This window comes from Heliangelus exortis, chromosome 1 (assembly GCF_036169615.1).
Source record: "Heliangelus exortis chromosome 1, bHelExo1.hap1, whole genome shotgun sequence".
NCBI lineage: Eukaryota > Metazoa > Chordata > Aves > Apodiformes > Trochilidae > Heliangelus > Heliangelus exortis.
In genome coordinates, this window is record NC_092422.1 from 13,822,377 (window position 1) to 13,843,840 (window position 21,464).

General features: G+C 38.0%; 1 protein-coding gene across 8 annotated transcripts in view; it reads left to right on the top strand.

The window, feature by feature from the left end:
* YAP1 (Yes1 associated transcriptional regulator) overlaps nucleotides 1–21,464 on the top strand; it is a 93,863-nt gene that overhangs the window by 45,915 nt on the left and 26,484 nt on the right. For 4 of the 8 annotated variants that reach the window (XM_071734384.1, XM_071734393.1, XM_071734388.1 and 1 more), the window contains exons 3-4: nucleotides 1,340–1,455; nucleotides 11,496–11,609. In XM_071734384.1, the coding sequence (XP_071590485.1) occupies nucleotides 1,340–1,455; nucleotides 11,496–11,609 (230 nt within the window). The remainder of the gene's footprint in view (nucleotides 1–1,339; nucleotides 1,456–11,495; nucleotides 11,610–21,464) is intronic. The other 4 variants (XM_071734400.1, XM_071734407.1, XM_071734403.1 and 1 more) reach the window with 1 other exon arrangement.

Genomic DNA, 21,464 nt, shown 5'->3' on the forward strand with positions numbered 1-21,464 from the left:
GCACAGCTATTATTTAATCCCGACGAGAGGATGGAAAATATGCAGCCTGATAGATAACAGTTCAATAAAAATGCACACTGCTCCACCAAGATACATGCACAACAGAATGCAAGTCATGGCTACAAAGCAGTAAATGTTGGAGTACCTAGTTTTGTAGTCAGACACCAATAATGTTTATATTGGAGCTTTACATGTTTTGGATTTGTTGCAGTAAATGAAAATGGGCATTCCATGTAATTCACAAAAAAGTAATTTTAAGGAATATTAATACAAGGAATGACTGGTACCAACTTAATGATGCACTAGATTATAATGGATTACTATTTGAATATGATTTAATAAAAGTTTTAAATAGCCAGTAACAAGCTTTGTTGTCAATGTTGTGTTTATTAGGATCTTTATTTTTGCTCACATCTTCTTGTAACAGTGTTGTTTAATGGCATCCAGATAAAGTTGATGCTTGTTATGAGTAATCTGTGTTTGTTAGCAAAACATGCTAATCACATATTCAAAAAGTGAAGTAATCATTCATTGCACTTTTGTATTTTTATTGAATGGAATACTTTTGTGAATGACAGTGCCAAATGTGCTTTCCAGTTTTTAAAAAACAGATAAATCTAAGATCCCAAAGTTTTGTATTGAGGTTCTGCAGAGGGCTAGTTAAGTTACTTGATATTCATCGTGGTCTTTTCACATGAAGTTGAGAGGAGGTACACATCTCTTTCCTAACACTGCTCTAGTGACTGGTTCCTGCAGCTACCACTGAGAGATTGCTCAGTTGCCAGTGGTGAGGGGGAGTGGTCCATTAAATAATCCAAGGATGTGATCTATGCACAGAAAGTTCGGGAGCACTAATGATTACTCACTCCAAGTTCATTACAACTCTTTAGGCATTGAATATTAATTCAACAGGCCAAATTACTGGCCTGTGCTTGAGATTCCAGACATAACTGGCTTGGTTTGAAAGACGCTGAAGTCACATTTAAAAATTACAAGAAACTAATCAATGAGAAAAGGAAGATAATGAATGCTTAGTTCAAGGGGAGAGCATTTAGTTATGGTAAAACAGTCTAGATCATGATACTCATGTTGAGTGTTAACCGCACCATTGCTTTCGCTCTGATCTCCACAGCTGTTTCTTGGGAAGGTGGTGGTGGTGGCCAGAGTAAGGGCTTAAGAATTTATCATTCTCTGATGCTTGGGAAGAATCCAAAGAGTTCTTGCTTGATTTTGAATGTAGCTATTGGTGGCAGGCTTAACCTTTTGTTCAACTTTCTTTCCTAGCAGGTCATTGCTGTGAATGCATGACTGTCCTAACTCTCACTTTGTTTTGTCTTAGTCACATTGATCAAACAACAACATGGCAAGATCCTAGGAAGGCCATGCTTTCCCAGATGAATGTTACAGCTCCCACCAGTCCTTCTGTGCAGCAGAACATAATGAACTCTGCATCAGGTAAGCAAAATTTGTGTTTATGAAAAAGATGATGCAAATTAAGAGACCAGTAGGTATTTTAATTGCAGGGGGAGTGAAACCAAATCTCACAATTGTCTGTCTAGTTATCTGGTTTTAAACCTCAAATTTCTTGATACCTGGTGCATCAAGCAAGAGGCTGATGCTTGAAGTGAGAGAATTTTTATTTAATATTTATGATGTCAATAGAAAATACCCTGTAGTTCTTTGATTTGTGTATTTATTTTTCAAATAGATAATTCAGACCTTTAAAGAAGTAAAATTTTTCTCTAGTTTCTTCTGACTGAATGTGCTGTTAAATTAGTGAAGACCAGATAAATGAGGGTCAATTTACATTAAAGCTGTGGTGCTTCTGCAGGGTTCTTCTGCTTCCCCTTGCTCAATTACTGGACTTGGTATACTCCCATTCATATGCATCTCCTACATTTGTTTTGAACATCTCATTTTTCCAGTCTTCTAAATGAATAAAGCAAACAGCAGGAATATCTTGTTCAGAGGCAGAGACATTTTGATTTTCTTTTTGTTTTCCTATCATTTTAAAAATCCTGTGTCATTGTGATTATTCTTGTAGCTGAGGAAGCCTGGTATCTTTTCCTGGAAGATAAATTGTTTTTCAGCTGTTCTGAGGGGACCCTAACAAGACAGCAGTAAAGTGTGCTTGTTCTTGTTGTGTACTCTGCTGTGTGTTTTCAGAGCTCTCTTGTCCTGTTGGTGCAGAGAGCAGGCAGATAAATCCAGTGCAATGCTAAGTTTGACTGCTCTGCTCATGCCTCTGCTTTGTCACCTCTGTCTGTCGCTGAGGTTTGTTTTATTTTCTCACTATCTGATTGTGCATTTTTTATGTCTGCTGTTGCTGTATCTCACAAAGGTTATTGGTGCTGGTTTTTGTTGGTTTTTTAGGCAGTTTTGTTTCATGCTGCAGTTCTTATGGTGCAGACAATACCAAAAGATTAACAGGCATAACCAAACTCTGCTGTTCATGAGTGGGTATAAGGGAAAGCTAATTAAACTTTTTGTTGGCTGGGCCAGAAGGTTGGATTATCCTGAAAAGGAGTCCTGTAGAAGTTCAGGAAGTCATGATTCAGAGCAATTAAGGTCGCAGGCTGATGTGAAGTTGGAATGTCTGTGATTATTTTTTCTGTAAATATACCCCAGGAAACCTGCAGCAACAGATGACATGGTTTTGCAGTCACTTCTGAAGAGCAGGTAATAGGAGAAAGGAAACAAATTTCTTGGTCTGTCTTGTCTTTTGTCTTAACTTGTTTATGTTAAAACTAGGTGCTTGTTGATATAAATAATATTGACATATATTGACATAAGTTCTGTGTTTTAAGATAGCTCCTCAAAGCTTCCACTGTACCAATAATTAAGAGGAAGAAATGATGATAGGGAAGCTGGGTTCATGTCCTATGTGCTTAGAAAGAAATGAAAGGTCCTTTGCAAAAAAACCAAAACCAACCTCCCCCACTCCCCCCAAAAAAAAAAACCAAACAAAAAAACACAACACCAAAAAACCAAACAAACCTGATTAGTTCTGAGAGATAAAAATAAAAAGATAGAATTTGGCAGTCAGTATTTGTGGATTATTTTAAATGAAAATTAAGAATTTATATGTAATTGACTGAAGTGTGTGACCGAAGGTTCCTGCATAGATTTGTTGCTCATGCAGTTAAGATGTTATATTCTAAATGGCTCTTGTTCTCTTGTGACTTGAGACAGTTCTTAAGTGTTCAAAGAACTCGTATTTATTTTTATTTTAACAGGTATTACTTTATTGAATATGAAAAAATCTCTTAAATTTTTTTCCTCAGAATTTGATAAAGTGTATGAAGAAATCAGAATTTTGGTGTATCCTGAGTTGTGTTAAGCTTAAGTCTGTTGAGGGAGTATGACTTGGAACTGGCTCTTACGTTGCACCTGCTTTCTTTCATCTTATTTGCATTTAACAGAAGTCTGTTTTGACTTAACATTGAACCTGCACTTATTGTATATGATTCTGTTTCTGCTGCCTCATTTGGCATATTTTTGTGTACTAACTTTAAATTATGAGTATATGTTTATTATTTTAGTAAAGTTTCCTGTGCCTCATTCTATTGCTTTTTACTGATGAGATCATGGTAGCTTATGCTTTCTTGATGGCCTCATAGGGAATGAAAGAAACAGAAAAATCAAGGAACTGTGTACCACTTCAGCACAGTAGAGCTGAAATCTTGAGTGTTAATTTCCTAAAAATAAGGCTACTTAATGTTCTAATTTGGATATTGATCCCAAGGATCTGGGAAATTGATACCTTTAATTAGAAGTTTCATGTTATGAAATATTGCTGGCAGTGCAACATGCCTTAGTGCTTTGAGAACCTTGCACAAAAGATATTGGGAAAAACCAAGTGTAAGTGTTTTGACAGCTGGAGGTCACTGGCATGCAAAAAAATGCCAAAATGCCACAAGGGAGAATGCTTTCATTTCTGTATAGTTCATCCTTGCATAGTGCTAATTGGTTGTGGCCCTTTATCAGAAGTTACTGTACCTGTTCTGGTATACTTAATTACAGACTGACATAGGAGCTTGTGTTTAAAATTGCTGTGGTAAAATGTAAGAGAGAAGATTTTTAGGAGCTGTTTTGAAAGCCACTGGAAGCCTTCATTAGCTAGAATTAAGAAGAAACAAACTGATCAGGGAGAGAACAGAACTGTCAGAGCTGTTGGCTGTGACTTGAAGATAAACCTTTGTCTTTCCTGGGTAACCAGTGTCACTGGAGCTCAGGGAAAGTAAGGTGTGGTAAGCTTGAAGACAAGTCAAAAGAATATTTAAACCAAAAACTGGAAATAGAGAAGATAGAGTTTAGCATGAGGTTGAGATGTTTGGGTTGTTGTTAAGAAATCCCACCCCTTGAGGTGGCTAAGAGTGGATGATAATCTAGGTTATTTTGCTGCAAGTTTTGTTTCTGTAAGGAAACTTAACAGGCATCTGAACCAGCTTCATCTGTTCCCAGAATGATTTGTGAATGGACTACTTAATGAGTGTTAGTAAACATACAACCTTTACAGGAGGACATCAGTATGTGAAAAGTGAGGATATTTTTCTTGCTTATTTTGGTGCTTTGAGATTTTTTTGTTTCAGTCTTAGTGCACTTCTCTTACTATGTGTAATGAACTAAAATGGTTTGGGCTGTATGTGTGCATTTGCTGGTTAAACTTCTGTGATAAGTGCTACATCTTCACATCAATAATGGGAAGAAAACAATCCTGCTACTTCTAAATATGCAACGTGTATATAAAAATTAGTCTTGACTGTTCTGATTTTGTGTGTGTATTTCTAACAACTCTATTCCCTAAAGGTACTAGAGGAAAACCCATGTTATTCTGCCTTGATTTTTTTTCCTACAGAGAAAAAATTAAATAAATAAATTAAAAAAAAAAAATAGTAATAACATTATATTGTCTTCTGAGGAACCTGTCTTATAAATTTCTGCATATCTTACGGAGGTAATGTTACAAATTTGAAAGCAGACAGTGCCTATTTGTTTAATGGTTACAGTAGATAAAATAGGATAATAATTCTATGTGTATACTTCCGTTCTCCACAGATATTTCTACTTCCTGAATTGTGCTTGACCGTACTGCTTACTTAAGCTTTTTCTGCACAGACATGAGAGAATGAGCTTTTAAGCAGATAACCTGTCTTTGTCATCTTTTGTCTTCCCTCGTACACTGCAGTTTAGAATTGGGCTTCTCAGTGAAAGTTTGTAGATCTAAGGTAATTCTCTTGCCTCTCAAAGTAAAGCTGGCTGCCATGTTAAAGGTTAGTAGGAAAGTAGACACTTGAATTTGTAACTCCTAAGGTTTTTTCCCACTTTGGGGAGTGGGAGGATAGGGAGGGATATGCCAATAACTACAAATTCTAGCCCTTCTATTACAATCCTGCTCATTTCAGTTGCAGATTTCTCTTCTGTGTAACCATGCTACAAGTTGTGCTTTGTGTACAGCCAACACTACGTTGTGATAGGTTGTGAAACTTGAGTTCCTTAGTAACTGCATGACAATCATGTTAATTTCTTTCTTCATCTGCAGAAATTGCCCCATTTTTACTAGAGTTTTTTGTAAGTTTTACCGATTCTGTAGAGCAAAGGTGGACTTCAGGGAAATTTTGTATTTTGGTATAATTTTAAAAAGTACTGGCATCACAGTGATGGTGGTTTAAGGAATAAATTTCAGCTTTCACACAGAAAGATAGGGGTGGTTCTTAGAGATCACTGTTTGTATTCAGTGAGACCTGCTGTTGAACAGAGTTGTTCCAGTCCCTAGATAGTGCATACTTTTTAATATCTAGATACAGATGTCCTTTAATATGCATTAATCTTAAGATAAAATACCGCCTTATTTGCATTTATTTTACAGTTATGTCTCAAACTGTAGAGACCCGATAGATTCACTCTGTATCCCAGCATAGCTTGAATCAATACTATGTTTTTCCTTTTGTTATTCTTTGTTGCCTTCTACCTGCCAGCAGTGAGTTCTGCTTTGCGTCCAAGACATTTCATGACAAAAATGATATATTGAGAAAGTAAAAACTTGCAAAAAATGGAGACGTGCACACAGGCTTTTAAAATTAAGTTGGTTAAGTTACAGTGTTATATAAATATTTAGTTCCAGAGGTATGTCTTATCAGTAGTTCTGTGAAGGATGGCTTATGTTCAGAAATTGAAATCTAATTCTTTGAAAACTTTGTCTTTAACAGTTCCACAGTAAATGGTGACTTCCATAGAAGGGTTGTCTCTTCCTGGGCAAATAACTTCATAGAACTGTAAACTTCTGGTTGTTACTGTGTTTAGTTGACTTAGGACAAATAGAACCAGTGGGAGACCATGCCCCAAGGATGCTGTTGGGGCTGAATGTTTTCAAAGGTTCAATGAGAGACTGGGAAATACTTAAAAGACAGATAAAGCCTTGGCACCTAGAAAGGAGACAGAATCTGTCTTAGGAAATCTGGAAATCCCTGAGGTACTTAGAGGCCAAATGAATATTCATCTGCTATACTTTTTTGGGGGTCTGTATGTGGATATATGATGCTTTATTTAAAAGTTTATAGAATGTCACTAAATGGGCTGCTGTCAGTAACAGGTTCTGTCCTTCATCCTAGGCTAGGTGCCTGGGCTAAATGGACTTTTGGATTAGGCCCAACATGGATGTTCTTGTACAATGTGGGCTATAGTTGCTACAGAAATTTTAGTGAGAAGGTCTGAAGAGCAGCAGTATAGAGCTCACAGAACTTAAGTCACTTAAAAACATAAGCTAATGCTGGGAATTGTGTTCCTATTGAGACTTTTTGGGGAAAAGGGATATGCAATTGCACAGGAATTTTTCTAGCTGCTCCAAGTGAATGAGTCTGCTGGTCTTCACTGTGGTTTTCCATTTTTCTATTTTACTTGCTTCTAATACAGAGTTTGTCAGGAAGCCAGTTACAGAATGAGACCCGACAGTCTTCTGGTTTCACAGCTGCTCACAAAACCAAATAGGAATTGCTGAAAGCAGTGCTAATCAATTTTTGAACTGCCATTTCAACATGTAGGGATGACAGCAGAAACATGGGAGCAGTTTACTGGCCAAGGAAGAAGGCAACATCCTCATGACTATCAGAAATTTCTAGAGAGAAAAGTTCTGTTTCTACGGCTGTTGATGGCACTTAGCTAGGAAGATTTGATACTCTTAACAGCCAGGTGAGCAGACAGACCTTTCCTGTCCTGTCCACAGCTGTGCATTTTATTTTGGAAGAGTCTTGCCCAGGTTTGTCTCTAGTAAGCTAGCATTCATCAGATCACAGAATCTAATAAGCAGCATTCTTCCAGCAGGTAGGTGGACTGATCAGCTCCTGGCATCCCACTTCAAAGGTATTTTGTTCTTACTTACTACAAAGGAACATGCTGGACCAGTATACACTTTACTCAGTGTACATCAGGACCGATACCTCAAGTTTTGTTTTTCCTAGAGCCAGCTGGGTTTTTTTTTGGTTTGGAGTTCAAAAGAAAATTGCCTGCTGAGTTTCATCTCTGAGGAGTGTGTGGCTTAAAAAGACTCTGAGGAGAATGGTAGTGAGAAGGCTTGCCCACAGGGCTAGGGTGTTGGCTTAGCAGTCAAGGAAAACTGTTGTTTCTTCATTGGCTTCTACACATGGATGGTGTGGGGCATGTCACTGTCCTCCTGTGTCCTAATTTTATAGCTGATCACCTGGCGAGTCTTTGGGTATAGTGACAAAGTTCAGCTTCCTTTGCACTTGAGCTATCAATTCTACATCAAAATCCTGTCATATTGTGAACACTTACGATTTTATTATTTATAACTGTTTTTCAGTGTCATCACTCTTTATCTGTTCTGTTCACTTGCCTCTGATAAAAGCTGAGGTAGACTTGTTACTTGCATGAAGCATTTAAAGCTTGTGAGCATTAAGGGTGAGAAATGTCTGATGTTTAGTCAGGTCATGTAGAAAGAGAATCAGAGAAACAAAAGCACTACATGAACTGAATCTTGCTACCTCTGTGAAGGACAATAAGAAATCCTTCTACAGATACATCAATAGCAAAAGAAGGGGCAAGGAAAACATTCATTCTGTACTGGACATGGGTGGGAATATAGTTATCAAAGATGAGGAAAAGGCTGAGGTATTTAACACCTTCTTTACCTCAGTTTTCAACAGAAAGACAGGTTATCCTGTTGACAGCAGGCTTCTGGAGCCTATAGAGGATGATAAAAATCTAAACAGCCCCCCTGTAATATTGAAGGACACAGTCAGTGACCTCTTGAGCTGCTTGGACCCCCACAAGTCTATGGGACCGGATGGGATCCACCCAAGAGTGATGAGGGAGCTGGCAGAAGAGCTTGCCAAGCCTCTCTCTATCATCTACCAACAGTCCTGGCTCACTGGGGACATCCCAGATGATTGGAAGTTGGCGAATGTCACGCCAATCCACAAAAAGGGCCGGAAGGAGGACCCGGGAAACTACAGGCCCGTCAGCCTGACCTCAGTGCCTGGCAGGGTTATGGAGCAGATCATCCTCAGTGCAATCACACAGCACCTGCAGGATGGGCCAGGGATCAGACCCAGCCAGCACGGGTTTAGGAAGGGCAGGTCCTGCCTGACCAACCTGATCTCCTTTTATGATCAGGTGACCCGTCTGATGGATGAGGGGAAGGCGGTGGATGTGGTCTACCTGGACTTCAGCAAAGCCTTTGACACCGTCCCCCACAGCATTCTCCTGAAAAAGCTGTCAGCCCACAGCTTGGACAGGAGCACCCTGTGCTGGGTTAGGAACTGGCTGGAGGGCCGGGCCCAGAGGGTGGTGGTGAACGGGGCTGCATCCAGTTGGCGGCCGGTCACCAGTGGTGTCCCCCAGGGATCAGTGTTGGGCCCAGTTCTTTTTAATATCTTTATCGATGACTTGGACGAAGGGATTGAGTCCATCATCAGCAAGTTCGCAGATGACACCAAGCTGGGGGGAAGTGTTGACCAACTCGAAGGCAGGAGGGCTCTGCAGAGGGACCTGGACAGACTGGAGAGTTGGGCTGATTCCAACGGGATGAGGTTCAACAAGGCCAAGTGCCGGGTCCTGCACTTTGGCCACAACAACCCCATGCAGCGCTACAGGCTGGGGACAGAGTGGCTGGAGAGCAGCCAGGCAGAAAGGGACCTGGGAGTCTGCATTAACAAGAAACTGAACATGAGCCAGCAGTGTGCCCAGGTGGCCAAGAAGGCCAATGGCATCCTGGCCTGTATCAGAAACAGCGTCACCAGCAGGTCCAGGGAGGTGATTCTTCCCCTGTACTCAGCGCTGGTGAGGCCACACCTCGAGTACTGTGTCCAGTTCTGGGCCCCTCAGTTTAAGAAGGATGTAGAGGCCCTGGAACAAGTCCAAAGGAGGGCAACCAGGCTGGTGAAGGGACTCGAGCACAGGCCCTATGGGGAGAGGCTGAGAGAGCTGGGGCTGTTCAGCCTGAAGAAGAGGAGGCTCAGGGGAGACCTCATTGCTGTCTACAACTACCTGAAAGGAGGATGTAGCGAGGTGGGAGCTGGACTCTTTTCACAGATGACCTCCAACAAGACAAGAGGACACAGTCTTAAGTTGCGCCAGGGGAGGTTTAGATTAGATATTAGAAAGAATTTCTTCACGGAGAGGGTGATTAGGCTATGGAATGGACTGCCCGGTGAGGTGGTAGATTCTCCGTCCCTGGAGACATTTAAAAAAAGACTGGATGTGGCACTCAGTGCCATGGTCTAGCAACTGCTCCAGTGGGTCAAGGGTTGGACTAGATGATCTCTGAGGTCCCTTCCAACCCAGCTAATTCTATGATTCTATGATTTATATCACTTTTTCTTCACTTGAAAATCTATATAGCTTTAGTGGTGGAACAGTGAAGTTGCTAAAAAAAGGTGTAGTTTCCTTAGCCAAAATGAAAGAGTTTAAATTAGAAATGTAGTTCTCTGGGGCTCTTCACAGACCATAGTGAGAAAAATTTGTCCTGGTTATATCTTGGGATATTGTAATACTTATAACATTTCTCCAAGAACATCTTTTGAGCAAACAAATGTATCTTTCTCCTTCCTCCCCACCTTCTACCTCCCCCCCCAGACCAGACCCCCACCTCCCCCCCCAAACTAGCTTTAGGCAGTGAATTCTTCATCAGGAGCATGACTTGAGGACAAAATTACAGGCAGAGAACTAATGTATATAGTAGATACTTCGAACATGTATATAGTAGATACTTCAAGCATTTATCAGACACATACACATATATTTTCTTGTGTGTATCTGAATCTCATGTGAAATTGTGATGTTTTGCATACTTAGTGTACCTTACATTGTACAAAATAGTCTGTTAGTCCAAGCTGAGCAGCCAGATGCCTTTTGCTATAGTGTGCTACACTGCTGTGTGTATTTTCTAGTGTATATTACACTGAGGAAGAGACTGAAATATGATGGCTTCCTGTAGCAGGACTTGTTCAAATTTCTTTTATATTCATAACATTTGTAGTGGATCTTTTGCTGTATCTTAGAATTGTACTTTAGAGAAATACAAACAAACCCCTCCTGTATATAATTTAAATATTTTAAAAGTCCATATCTATGTGATAAGAATTCAAAAATGTTCCTTTGTAAAGAAATTTTCAGTCTAAGCAACCTACAGATGAACGTATGATATAGCAATGGGACTGAGTGGTTTATGAACTGTGTAGTTATGAAAGGTGTTTTTGTTGAAAGCTGCTATTTCGGAAAAAAGAGAAACATGCCTCAAGACTCTGTGTTAAGACGTTATCTTTGGACTCCAGAACACTATCACCTACCTCCCTTTTACCATTTCCTAAATATAGGTTTCCCTTACTGTGAATTCCTGCCTGTAGAGGAGTAGCACTGCATCTCTGTCTGCTCCTGGTGTTTTCTTACCTTTGTCTTTTCATTGCTTGTTTTCCTCCTGTTCTTAATTTTTGCTTGGTTAAGCCTTTAATGCTTTCACAGAAGGTTATTGTGTGAGGTAAAAAGAAAAGTAGTTTTGTCACTTTTTTTTAATTCGTTTGTGAAAGATAGAGGAATATTTCAAGATCTCATCAGTGTTACCTCGTTGCTGCTGGGCCTTAATCACTAGATGAACTTTCCCACCTAAGGCAGAGCATCTCTATGCTTACTCTTTTTCCTGGTGCTCATGCTGGTTTCATTCTGGCAGGCTTGACTTATTGCTGGTTTTGTACTATAGCAAAAGGAAGTGTCAAAACCACATCCTTCCATCCATAAGGAAGGATGCAAATAAGTTATAAAATTGAAATCCAGATCCTAAATCAAAATTATTAGAAGTGCTTTCTCTTCTTTGATTTCCCATCTGCCACTTCTTTGCCCTTATCCCAGTAATGTTAGACATGAGCTTGAAACTTCTCTGTTTCATATGCTGTTATATATGTAAAATGTTGGAATTTTTTTTAGATCAATTTCAGCTGGAGCTAACAAGAGCCCGCCATCAACTCCTTCCTTCTATATTGCAGGCCCACTCCCCGATGGATGGGAACAAGCTATGACCCAGGATGGAGAAATTTACTACATAAACCATAAGAACAAGACCACATCTTGGCTAGACCCAAGGCTTGACCCACGCTTTGGTAAAAGTTCCTCTCACTTCAGAATTTTTGATTCGCTTCAGTTCACTCAGCTTTAATTTTGCAAGCATATTTTGAAAACTTTTTTAAAGTAAATTAGAAATAACTTTTAATTTGAGTTATAGAGACCTTATTTGAATCATTATTTAAAAAAACAAAATAAAAAGGGTTAGCATATATCCTGTAGGAGTGTATGTCACCAAAGTTTCTAATGCTAGGGGTTGGGATTTTGCCATACTGTCTGTGCAGTTCACAAAATTGGTGGCATTTAGAAATTATTTACATAGAAACAGTTGCAACCAAGCTCACTCTTCCCATTAAAATTGCAAATCTTTACTACAGAAGAATCTTTTCATTCCCAAACAAATATTTTCTTTCCTTTGTGCTATCTTAAAGAGGGCATCATCAAATTATGCTGTTTAAGTACACATGAAGCATATACCAGCTTATAATTCCAGCTTGTCACAGTGATGGTAACGACAGAACTTTGTTTTAACAACAGGGAGAGAAATTATTATTTCTGTTGTTTCTACTTCAAAAATTGTTTTGTGCGGTAAAGACTGTATGTAATATTGCAAGTAGAAATAGTGAATTAGAAATCACATGGTCTAGATGTAAAAATTCAGCAATTTAGAAAGGTTACATCATTTTTTGTAATGTGTTTGATCTATATGGAAAGCAGATCTGCAAACATTTAAATAAAATATTGGCACTTTATTATGAATAACAATGTCATATAAAGAGATTTTGAACTAGTTTCTTAGATTGTCGAGGTGGTTGTTCTGATGTATTCAAGGTGGTATTACAACATTAATTATTGTATAAAGCCATGACCTGTGTATGTAAGCTTAATTAGATGTATTAATTTGCCCTTCATCTGTTTTCCCAATAACTTACTATTTTCAACTACTTTTGGTCTTAGTTATTTTTCCAGAGCCATGGAAAACCAGTAGGGGGGGAAAAAAAGAAAAAAAAAATAATAAAAAAGAGATCATTGTGGTTTTCAGGCTTTAGTTTTGGACTTGGTGCAACTAAATGAAAACAGTGTGCGGATCACTGAGTAGGTCAGGCTGAGGGGATACAAAGCCTTTGAAGCTTTACAGGGGTTGACCTAACAACAACTGTGGGCCCCTTTTGGGAGAGACATTAACTCCATGGTTGCCATATAAACACAGAGCTGCAAAACTCAACAGTCACTCTTCTGCTTTGTTTTTTCTGAAATGGCGGTCGGAAATTTCAGCGTTCTTGTTTTGTAGGCTCGAGTGTTTACTTTAAACATCCGTTTGCTCTTATGGAGAGCACCAGATTGTCACACTTTGTTTATAAACTGCTCACCAGTTTATAGACAGGTTGAACCACTGTGCGGCTTGAGCCCAAAGGTGGGGCATATATTGAAGGCTGTCAGCTTTGGCAAGTGTCCACGCTGCCTTTAACACCAGGCAGAGCTGCAGACCTGCTCGCTGTTGCAAGAGGAGTGTGTGGGTAATTTGCAACTTCACAATTACCTAATATGTGAATAAGGCTGAAAAGGAAGCTGTCATTTTGAAAATTAGTATTGCCTTTTGCAGCTAAAAGAGGCAGGTCAATTACATTTACGTAAGTAATCTTGCAGGTTATGTGTTTTTCTTTTCTCTGTATTACTTTATAGTTTCCAATTACGAGCTGAAATTAAAAGGAGTGCGGAAAAGGCTTTGACAGAGGTTGTGAGTGAGGTGAACCTTGTTTCTCGGAACTATTTTGTACTCCTGTAAATAGTATGGCCAAACTGTAAGGGCAAAAGCTACTTGTCTTGTGCATACTGACACTCCATCAAATGCTCAGGCTCTGCGATTAAACTGTAAGAAGTTAGAAATGTCCAAAAGACTGCATAAAGGTTTCTTGCTGCATAGCTTCCCTTTTTGGGCCCACTGCGTATGTGTATCCCAGACAGACTTGAATACATGCCAAGGCTCTTTATTTTGTGGTTGGACTTTTAATCTGTTCCAGACCTTTTCAGTCAAAGAGCTCAAGTGTAACTGAAAGGGGCAGGAAAGGGAAAAAAAGAAAGAAAGAAAAAAAAAAAAAACCAACATGCAGACTCTTCTGATCTAGAGTGACAGCAAATAGAGACAAGCTGCTAGCTGCTGTTGAGCTTGAAGGAGTTTTCCTTGAAATCTTAAGTTGTATGCATTGTTTTGTGGTTTATGTTTTTATCATTTGAGCCAGGAAAATACAAAATCTTATTTTTCTTGCTTTCTCACTTGTAACCTCCTTAGGTCACTCCAGTACAGAGGAAAATAAATCTATTTGACAGAGCTAACTTACTGAGCCTTGCATTTATTTATTATGTGGAGATCCTCAACAAATATATGCTGTGACCCTAAATAGCATGTGAATGACTCAGGAATTTACCTTTCTGTGCTTAATATAGGTTGGAAGTCCTGAGTTGTTTTTGTTGTTTGTTTTTTTTTCCTCACTGAGGATCACCATAGTCTTCTGTCAGTGTGTATTAACATAAGGGCTTAGTTTTAATTATTTATTGACTACTAACAATTTCAGAAGCAAAGTCAGCTTTGTAATGTTGAAGTTTTTTATTATTACAGTAACACTAATATTGATTGAAAATGAAGGAGAGATTATTTTTTCCTTGACGCTGCTACTTTCACCAGTCTGAAGAACCATTGAAAACAATAAAGCTGTTGAATGGTATGTGCAAACATACTCTTCTGGTCCAGTATTCATAAACAGAAAGTTTGAAGAGTCCCTGTCCTCATTGCTTCTGAGTTTCCAGCTTCCAGTCAGACAGCCCTTACGTCTCTGTAGGTTTCTCATCACATGGAAGCTTTGTATTCGTCTTTTTCTTTAGTAGGTGTGGGGATACACCTTTTTTGTTTGTTTTTTGTTTGTTGGTTTGGTTTTTTTCTCTATAAGTAGTGCTGGAAATTTTGCATTAATTGGGCTAGAAAAGAGAGGAGGGAGGATGGGTTTGAAGAAATTGGTTTAGGCAGACACACCTACTGACTTAATTGGTAAGGGGAATATGGGTATTACATGCTTTTAAACAGAAAATAAAAGGTTGCAGTTAATGAGGATTCTTTCTTAGAGCAGGCTTTTAAGACTAATTCAGCAGATAAGAGTCTGTCAGAAGATGTGGTGGTGGAGTATGCAGGGTCTAAAACCTGAGTGCTCCAAGTTGAAGAAAAGTAGACTCAGATCTAACATCTTTGAAGTGGGCTTGAGGTTGTCAGCTATGCCACTTAAATGGCAGTGGAGTCTTGTGGCTGAGATGTTGATCCTTCAAGTCTGTGTATTTGACTTTAGAACAGATTTGCATTAGGAGAATCCACTAACTTTAAAATCTAGGAAAGAACTAAGTATGAAAGGGGGGTCTTCTCATGCCAAATCATAAAAGACGCATAAAAGATGACATGGGATCAAAGGAATGGGGATAGGAGGGAGGGGGTCCTTAGGCCTGTGTCAGCAGGATTCTTTGTCTAGTGGAGCATCTGGTGGAAACATGCTGTCTTACCTTCTCAGTGCCTTGCAGCCCCCTAGTAAGGGGCTTCAAATCACCTTGGGGTTTTTTATTTTATTTTAAGGTTATTTCTTTAAAACAGTTGTAGTGTCAGGTTGAGCTTATGTTTTGGACTGTTTTGACCTCTACTGGTTTCTGCTATTGTTCATTCATCATTATTCACAGATCTTGCTGTTTTTCCTAAGCCTTCCAGCTCAGTTAATGTTTTCTTGATAATCAAGGAATGTCTGGGTAGGAAGTGGGTCAGCTGTGCTTTCTGAGTGGCTGGAGTTGAAGTAGAACAGCATCTGCTTTTCTATAAAGTTAAATTTCCTAGAACCAGAGCTAGTTGAAGTTTGGAATTCTTCAGCTTCATTGCTACAAATTCCCCAAAACAGGTTTTGTATCGGATACCATTAATGGGACTTTAAATGTTGTTTTACTCCAGTTCCTGCAACTACTTTAATTGAATACTAAAGTTTGAACACAAGACTTAATACATTAACAGAACAGAGACACAGAAATCAGTTGCCAATTTCCAGTATTTTGCCACTACCCCATCTTCAAATTTAACATATTAAATATAAACAAAATGCAAAGTAATTTAAGCTGCATTTCAAAAACAAGTCCTATCAACTGCAGACTTAAACAACATTTAAAGTCCTTGTGGAAAGTGACATAGGAGTTCTGTGTACATTAGCTGCTTGAACTGTACAATCAGGAAAAGGAATATAAGTGATAATAACAGTTAGAAATGCAGACAATGCACATGAGAATTTTAACCTGGTTTAGTGGGAGGTTTCTGCCCATGCAGGGGGTTTTGAACTAGATGATCTGACCCAAATCGTTTTCTGATTCTTTTCTTATGTAAGAACATTTTACCTTTGTTGACATAATAAAATCTGCCTTTGTTAGAAACACTGAAGTAAAATGCATGTCTAGATGTAATAGCAAGACATGTTTGTCATTTTTCTCAAAAAACCCAAAATAAAACAACACCTTCCAACCAAAAAAACCCCCACAAACTGGAAATTAATTTAAAAGCTTAAGCTCTGGAGCATCTACTATAATCAGCAGTTAAAAGGGAGTATTCCACAGTGTTGATTTCCTGTCCTTTACCTGTCCTTCACTTCGCTTAATGTGTTTCTTCAAATGAGTTTGTAGGAGCCTTGCCAGAGGCAGATTTGTGGACAAGAGAAGTAGAACCTTAGACTGGAAAACTTTTTTCTTGGCCTTTGTGTGGTCAAGAAAAAGCCCAAACCTTATGTTTGGTCACAGTGGCATTTCAGATTAAGTTCCAGATCTACCTTTCATTTTTACACAAAAGCAGAACATGAGCCATGTTGGTTTTGATCTACAAATTCAGTGGCATATGCTTATTAGATCTCTCAAAGTGGATTTGACTCATCTGAAAGGTCTGTTGGGTTTAGATTGTTCGCTTCCCTATCTCTGATTTTCCAGAAGAACAATTTCCCCATCCTTGGATGGGGAAAAGATTTCTGTAGTTTGGTGTATGTGTCAGGGAATGTACATCAGTTGTTCATTGAACCAGTGACTTGTATCACAGTGAGCACTTCTGAATCTGCACAGGCAGTTTCAGTACTAAGCATCCCTTAGTAAGGGGGGTGCTGCCTTTATGGTAGTGACACCAAATGTGTATTAGTTGTGAAATCTTGGTTTTTTCTATGTATTTAGGCCTCTTTATTGAAGGGAGTTCACTGAAGAAATCTTTAACTGCATTCTTCTGCAATACTTTTGGGTAGAGTTATCTACTCTGTGTAGAATATTTTTATAAAAATAAAAAATGGGGTGGGGAGAAACCCCACTTCTCTTTTGTCAGGTTTGGTTTGTTTTTTCAGAATAATTTAATCCTCAGAAAGGACATTTGTTGGCAGTGGTGTCTTATGTCAGTAAAAATAATGAATACTTCAGTCTTTTGCTAGAACAGCTATGACAGTAAAGAAAACTGCTTTTAATAGGGCTGTTTTTTTCAGCATTTCCTTCTATGGTTTGCATGTCTCTGTTAGTGAACATACTGTGTCAAGAATTGCAGGTGCATTGTTTTGAACACATTGTTCATTATCTGTAATCTAAATATATATACGCACACAATAATTATATACTCTGTATCTAATTGTATATAATCTGAAATTTTGAAGAAGTGTCAGCTTTTTTTTGCTCCTTGAACTCCATCCTGTCCAAACACGATTTCAGTTCTTTGTATACACAAAACAACTTGTTGATTTTATTATTATTATTACAGTAGGTTTTACTGTATTTTGTAATTTCTGTTTAATAATTTCTAGTGGGTTTATGATGCATTAAAAAATACACAGGTGTGCACATGAATGTACACAGGGTTTTTTCCCCTAAAATAAATTGGAAGGAAACTTGCATTTTAAAAAAAAGGTTTTAATTTATTTTATAAGAACTTACACAGTAGTTTTGGCCTGTTAGGTGTGGTGATTAAGCAGTGAAGTTGTTTGCAGCTAATGTCCCTATGTAAACTCTGATTAAACTTAGAGTCCTAAACTCTCAAGAGCCTACAATTCCTGCAGTCTTCAGTGTTTCATACACGTTAAACCGAGATTACATTAATGGAGATTTCTTCTCATAATCTGTTCTATGCAGTGTTCCCTATGTGTAGTACTAATGCTTAAACTGTTGGTTCAAATCTGTATTTTAAAGATCTAAAAATAAATTCAAATATTTAAAAATTGTTTTGACTTCAAAAATTAGAATCGGGGTTTTTTAAAGAACAGGAAATATTTTGGTTTATACGCCTGCACTGAGCAGAAGTTTCTTACAGCTCTTTAATTTTGAATTTCATATATATTTGGTTTCTGGCTGTCCATATTATTTCAGTTCTTCTGAAACTGGCATACATTGAGTTTAAGTGCTTCGTAAATACTGCTGTACATTAAATCCATGAACAACTGCAATAGTTTTACTCCAGTTTAGTTTCCAAGGTGTTTAGAGGGTGTGGGTGCTATGGAATCTTGGTGGTCAGTGAGTCCAGCTGTTGTACCTCTGTGTTTCTTGGATGCAGAAAGACTTTTAAAAACAATGTCAGCTTTATCAAATAAATAAAGAATTCTTTACACTGTAATGAGCAGGTTCATCTAATGACAGAAGAACAAAAAGAAAAATAAAATTTTCATTTTCATACAAGTAAGCGATAAATGCAGAGGAATTAATCCATAGTTTAGACACCCTTCTGTAATTTCATTGTATTTTCATTGGATATGTCTAATTTTAACTAGGAGTTCAGCTCAGGAGTGTGTGAATATTTCTTTTTACCCAAGTGTGACACTGAGATGTGTTTGTGTGCTTAAGACAGCAGAGTGAGCCTGGGAAACGTTCTCACTCAGGTTTCCCCTTCACTCTAAGCTTCAGTATTAATCAGAGACTGAAAACAGTGCAATATTCAGTCATGTTAATTTTTAAGATGTTCTATAACAGTAGCATTATGAAACTGCAACTGGGATTTCCTTAAAGTAATACAGCAGCACATTACAAAGAATGCAATCCAGAAACATGACTTGTATCTTGATTAAACAAATTGTTGACCCAAGTCTCTCTAAAAAAAGCCACTTGGAGCAAGTTTTTATTACTTCCGAGACTCATTCTTTCAAATCCTGCTGGTAATTTTTTTTTTCTTCACAGCTCTTTTCAGTTTAATCAAAGAAGATTTTTGCCTTTGTTGCAGTGCTGCAAACTAGCACCATTCAAAAACCTGGCCATAGCCAGAAATTATGCACAAAACTGTCGAGTTCCCAAATGAAGCTGAAGGGGACAAGTACTCTTTTTACCTCAATGAAAACATTGATTGTAATTATTAAGAGCAGTAAGGTATAGTATGCTCAGATTCTGGTTTTATTGTTGTTTGGTCAAATAAATCCTTAAATTTAAAAACTTTGTTAGTCTTAGAATTTTCAATTAAAATTCGTTTTAGTTTTAAAGGATAAATACAAAAGAAAACATCTCAAATGTTTAGTTGTGTCCAGTAATTATTAAGGATGCTCTACAGCAATCCTTGCGTGTAATTCTGCCTAGGAGAAAGAATCTGTGTTACTGCAAACTGTTAGTGCTCTGGGATGTGTAATTTAAAATGGCATGGGATCTTGGGAGAGAATTAGCCTTTTATGTTTGAGTTGTTAACAATCGGGTGGCCTTTTGTCTCTAGCTCAAATGGCTGGTAATTGTGTCTCTCTCATTTGTTTGTTTTATGTTTGGGATTTTTTCCCCTCTTTTTTTCCTTTTCCCTCCCCATTTTTTTTAAATTAAGGATGTAGACAGCAGTCTTTTTTCAATAAGTGTCAAGTATTATCTTCTGCAGTACAGAACAGGCATTTTGCTGTTGAGTTTGGACAGTAGAACATTTAATGTGTAACATTTGAAAACCACTAATTCTCTGTTCTCCAAAGCAGATTGAAGCTCTTACAATTGACTGTATTTTGCAGATTGTGAAGCTAAGCTATATTATAGGACGACAAGATCTTTTTTGTTGTTGCAAGTTGCCCGTGTTTTTTCTTGTCTGCCCCTCCTCCTTCTCCCTCAAATCCCCCTCTTCTTGAAACAAAGAGTTGTTTGTTCCTTCTCTGCCTGTGAGGTCTTTGCAGCCTCCACTGTGTGGGTGCAGAGCCCCTTCCTTATGCTCCCCATAGCCATGGAAGGTAAGGAACAGGATGCATCAGAAAACTGCTAAGCCCCAACTCTCATAGATAAATGAAGTTCTGTGCCTTTGAATTCAAAGTACTTAAAAAGAACTGTGTGAGTCAGGATCATCTCAAAACCCATGAGGTGTGAAAATTAAATCTGAGATCTCACATTGATAAACGTTATTTTGAGTGCAGATTTCTGCAGTCACATCCTCTGTAAGTAATGGACAATTGAGAACTTCAAAAAAACAACCAAGAACAAATTGTGAAACTGAAAAAAAAAACAAAAACGCACCTTAACAACAAAAAAACCTCTAAACACTTTTTTTCCCCTATCACTTAAAAACAAGTGTTTTTCCTCTTTTCATTGAACATTGTGCTTGAAATTACACAAAATTAAATTACTCTGTTTCCCTTGAAGAAAGCATACTTATATAGTCTGTCAAGATGACTGAAAATAATTCTGATAATCAAAATTTATCCGCTAGTTCTTCACTTGGATATAATGTCTAAACTTTTAGTTTAATTTATCACTTAAAAGGAGTTTTCTTACATGAAAAAAGATCTCCATGGTCTGCTTTGAGGGCAGTTTTAAATCTTGTCAGTTGAAAGTCTTTTGCACATCTATTCTTGAAATATTAAAAATTATCAGAAAAAGCCTTTTAATAGATTTCTGGATAAGATTTCAGAAATTAGATTTTTAAATTCAGTTTCTGAACACTTATTAAATCAAAATTAACTTTTTCTCCAATGTTTATTAGTTAATATTAAATACACAAAGAAGCCTCAATATCTTATGATACTTCTGTTTCAGATACACCTATGGTTAGAAACATTGCTTTCAAAATATACATTACAAGGCATGTTGGGCACGTGGGATGGTAGAATAAAATGAAAGATATCAGACAAACCTAATGGGGTTTCTTATAGTTTTAATTGCTAAGTTGGTGGATGAGAAGCAAACTGTGATCAGAGCAAGGATAATAAAAGCAGCTGTCAGAAAGATACAGGTATATAAATACAAAGATACAGGCGTGGGAGGGAGATTATTTCCAAAGCTGCATTTTAGTGGATGAGAAACCTAGAGAAGGGAAGTATTATTTGCATGGGGCATACAGGAAAAACATATCCATAAAACATTGAAGTGATGTTAGTGGTATTACATTTAAGTGTTTAACCATGGTTAGAAACTGTTAAACTTTGATGTCATCTGGAGCGTGACTTGGCTGTGAACACAGGAGGCGGGGACTCGGAAACCATGATTATATAATTGGAGACTAGACCACAAAGGTGGCCTTTTTAACCTAAAGAAAATGGGCATTCTTCAGCTTTGGGTATTTAGTTTTTACAAGCTAGGTAGTTTGCTTTTAGCTTAAATTTCCTTCTTTCATGTGATTGTAATTTTCTAACCTTTGTCCCTCGTTACTTTTCACTGTAATTGACCTTCAATCCTATTTAATAACAGGGTTTGAATCCTGGAGCTTCTGAAGGGTAGCACAGCCTTCTGCTTGAGTTGCAGAATTAGCTAACAGCAGGGGAAGGCTGTTCTTTTCTGTTGTCCCCTACTAACCTCTTCCTTGTTGGCTTTTAAGGTGAAAGAGAGTAAGATACAAAAAGGCATGATCCTAGTTCCAGACTTGATAGGATTCTGGGTAAAAAGAAAAAAAGGAAGAGATATATATTCCCATCTTCAGCAGTGTTATG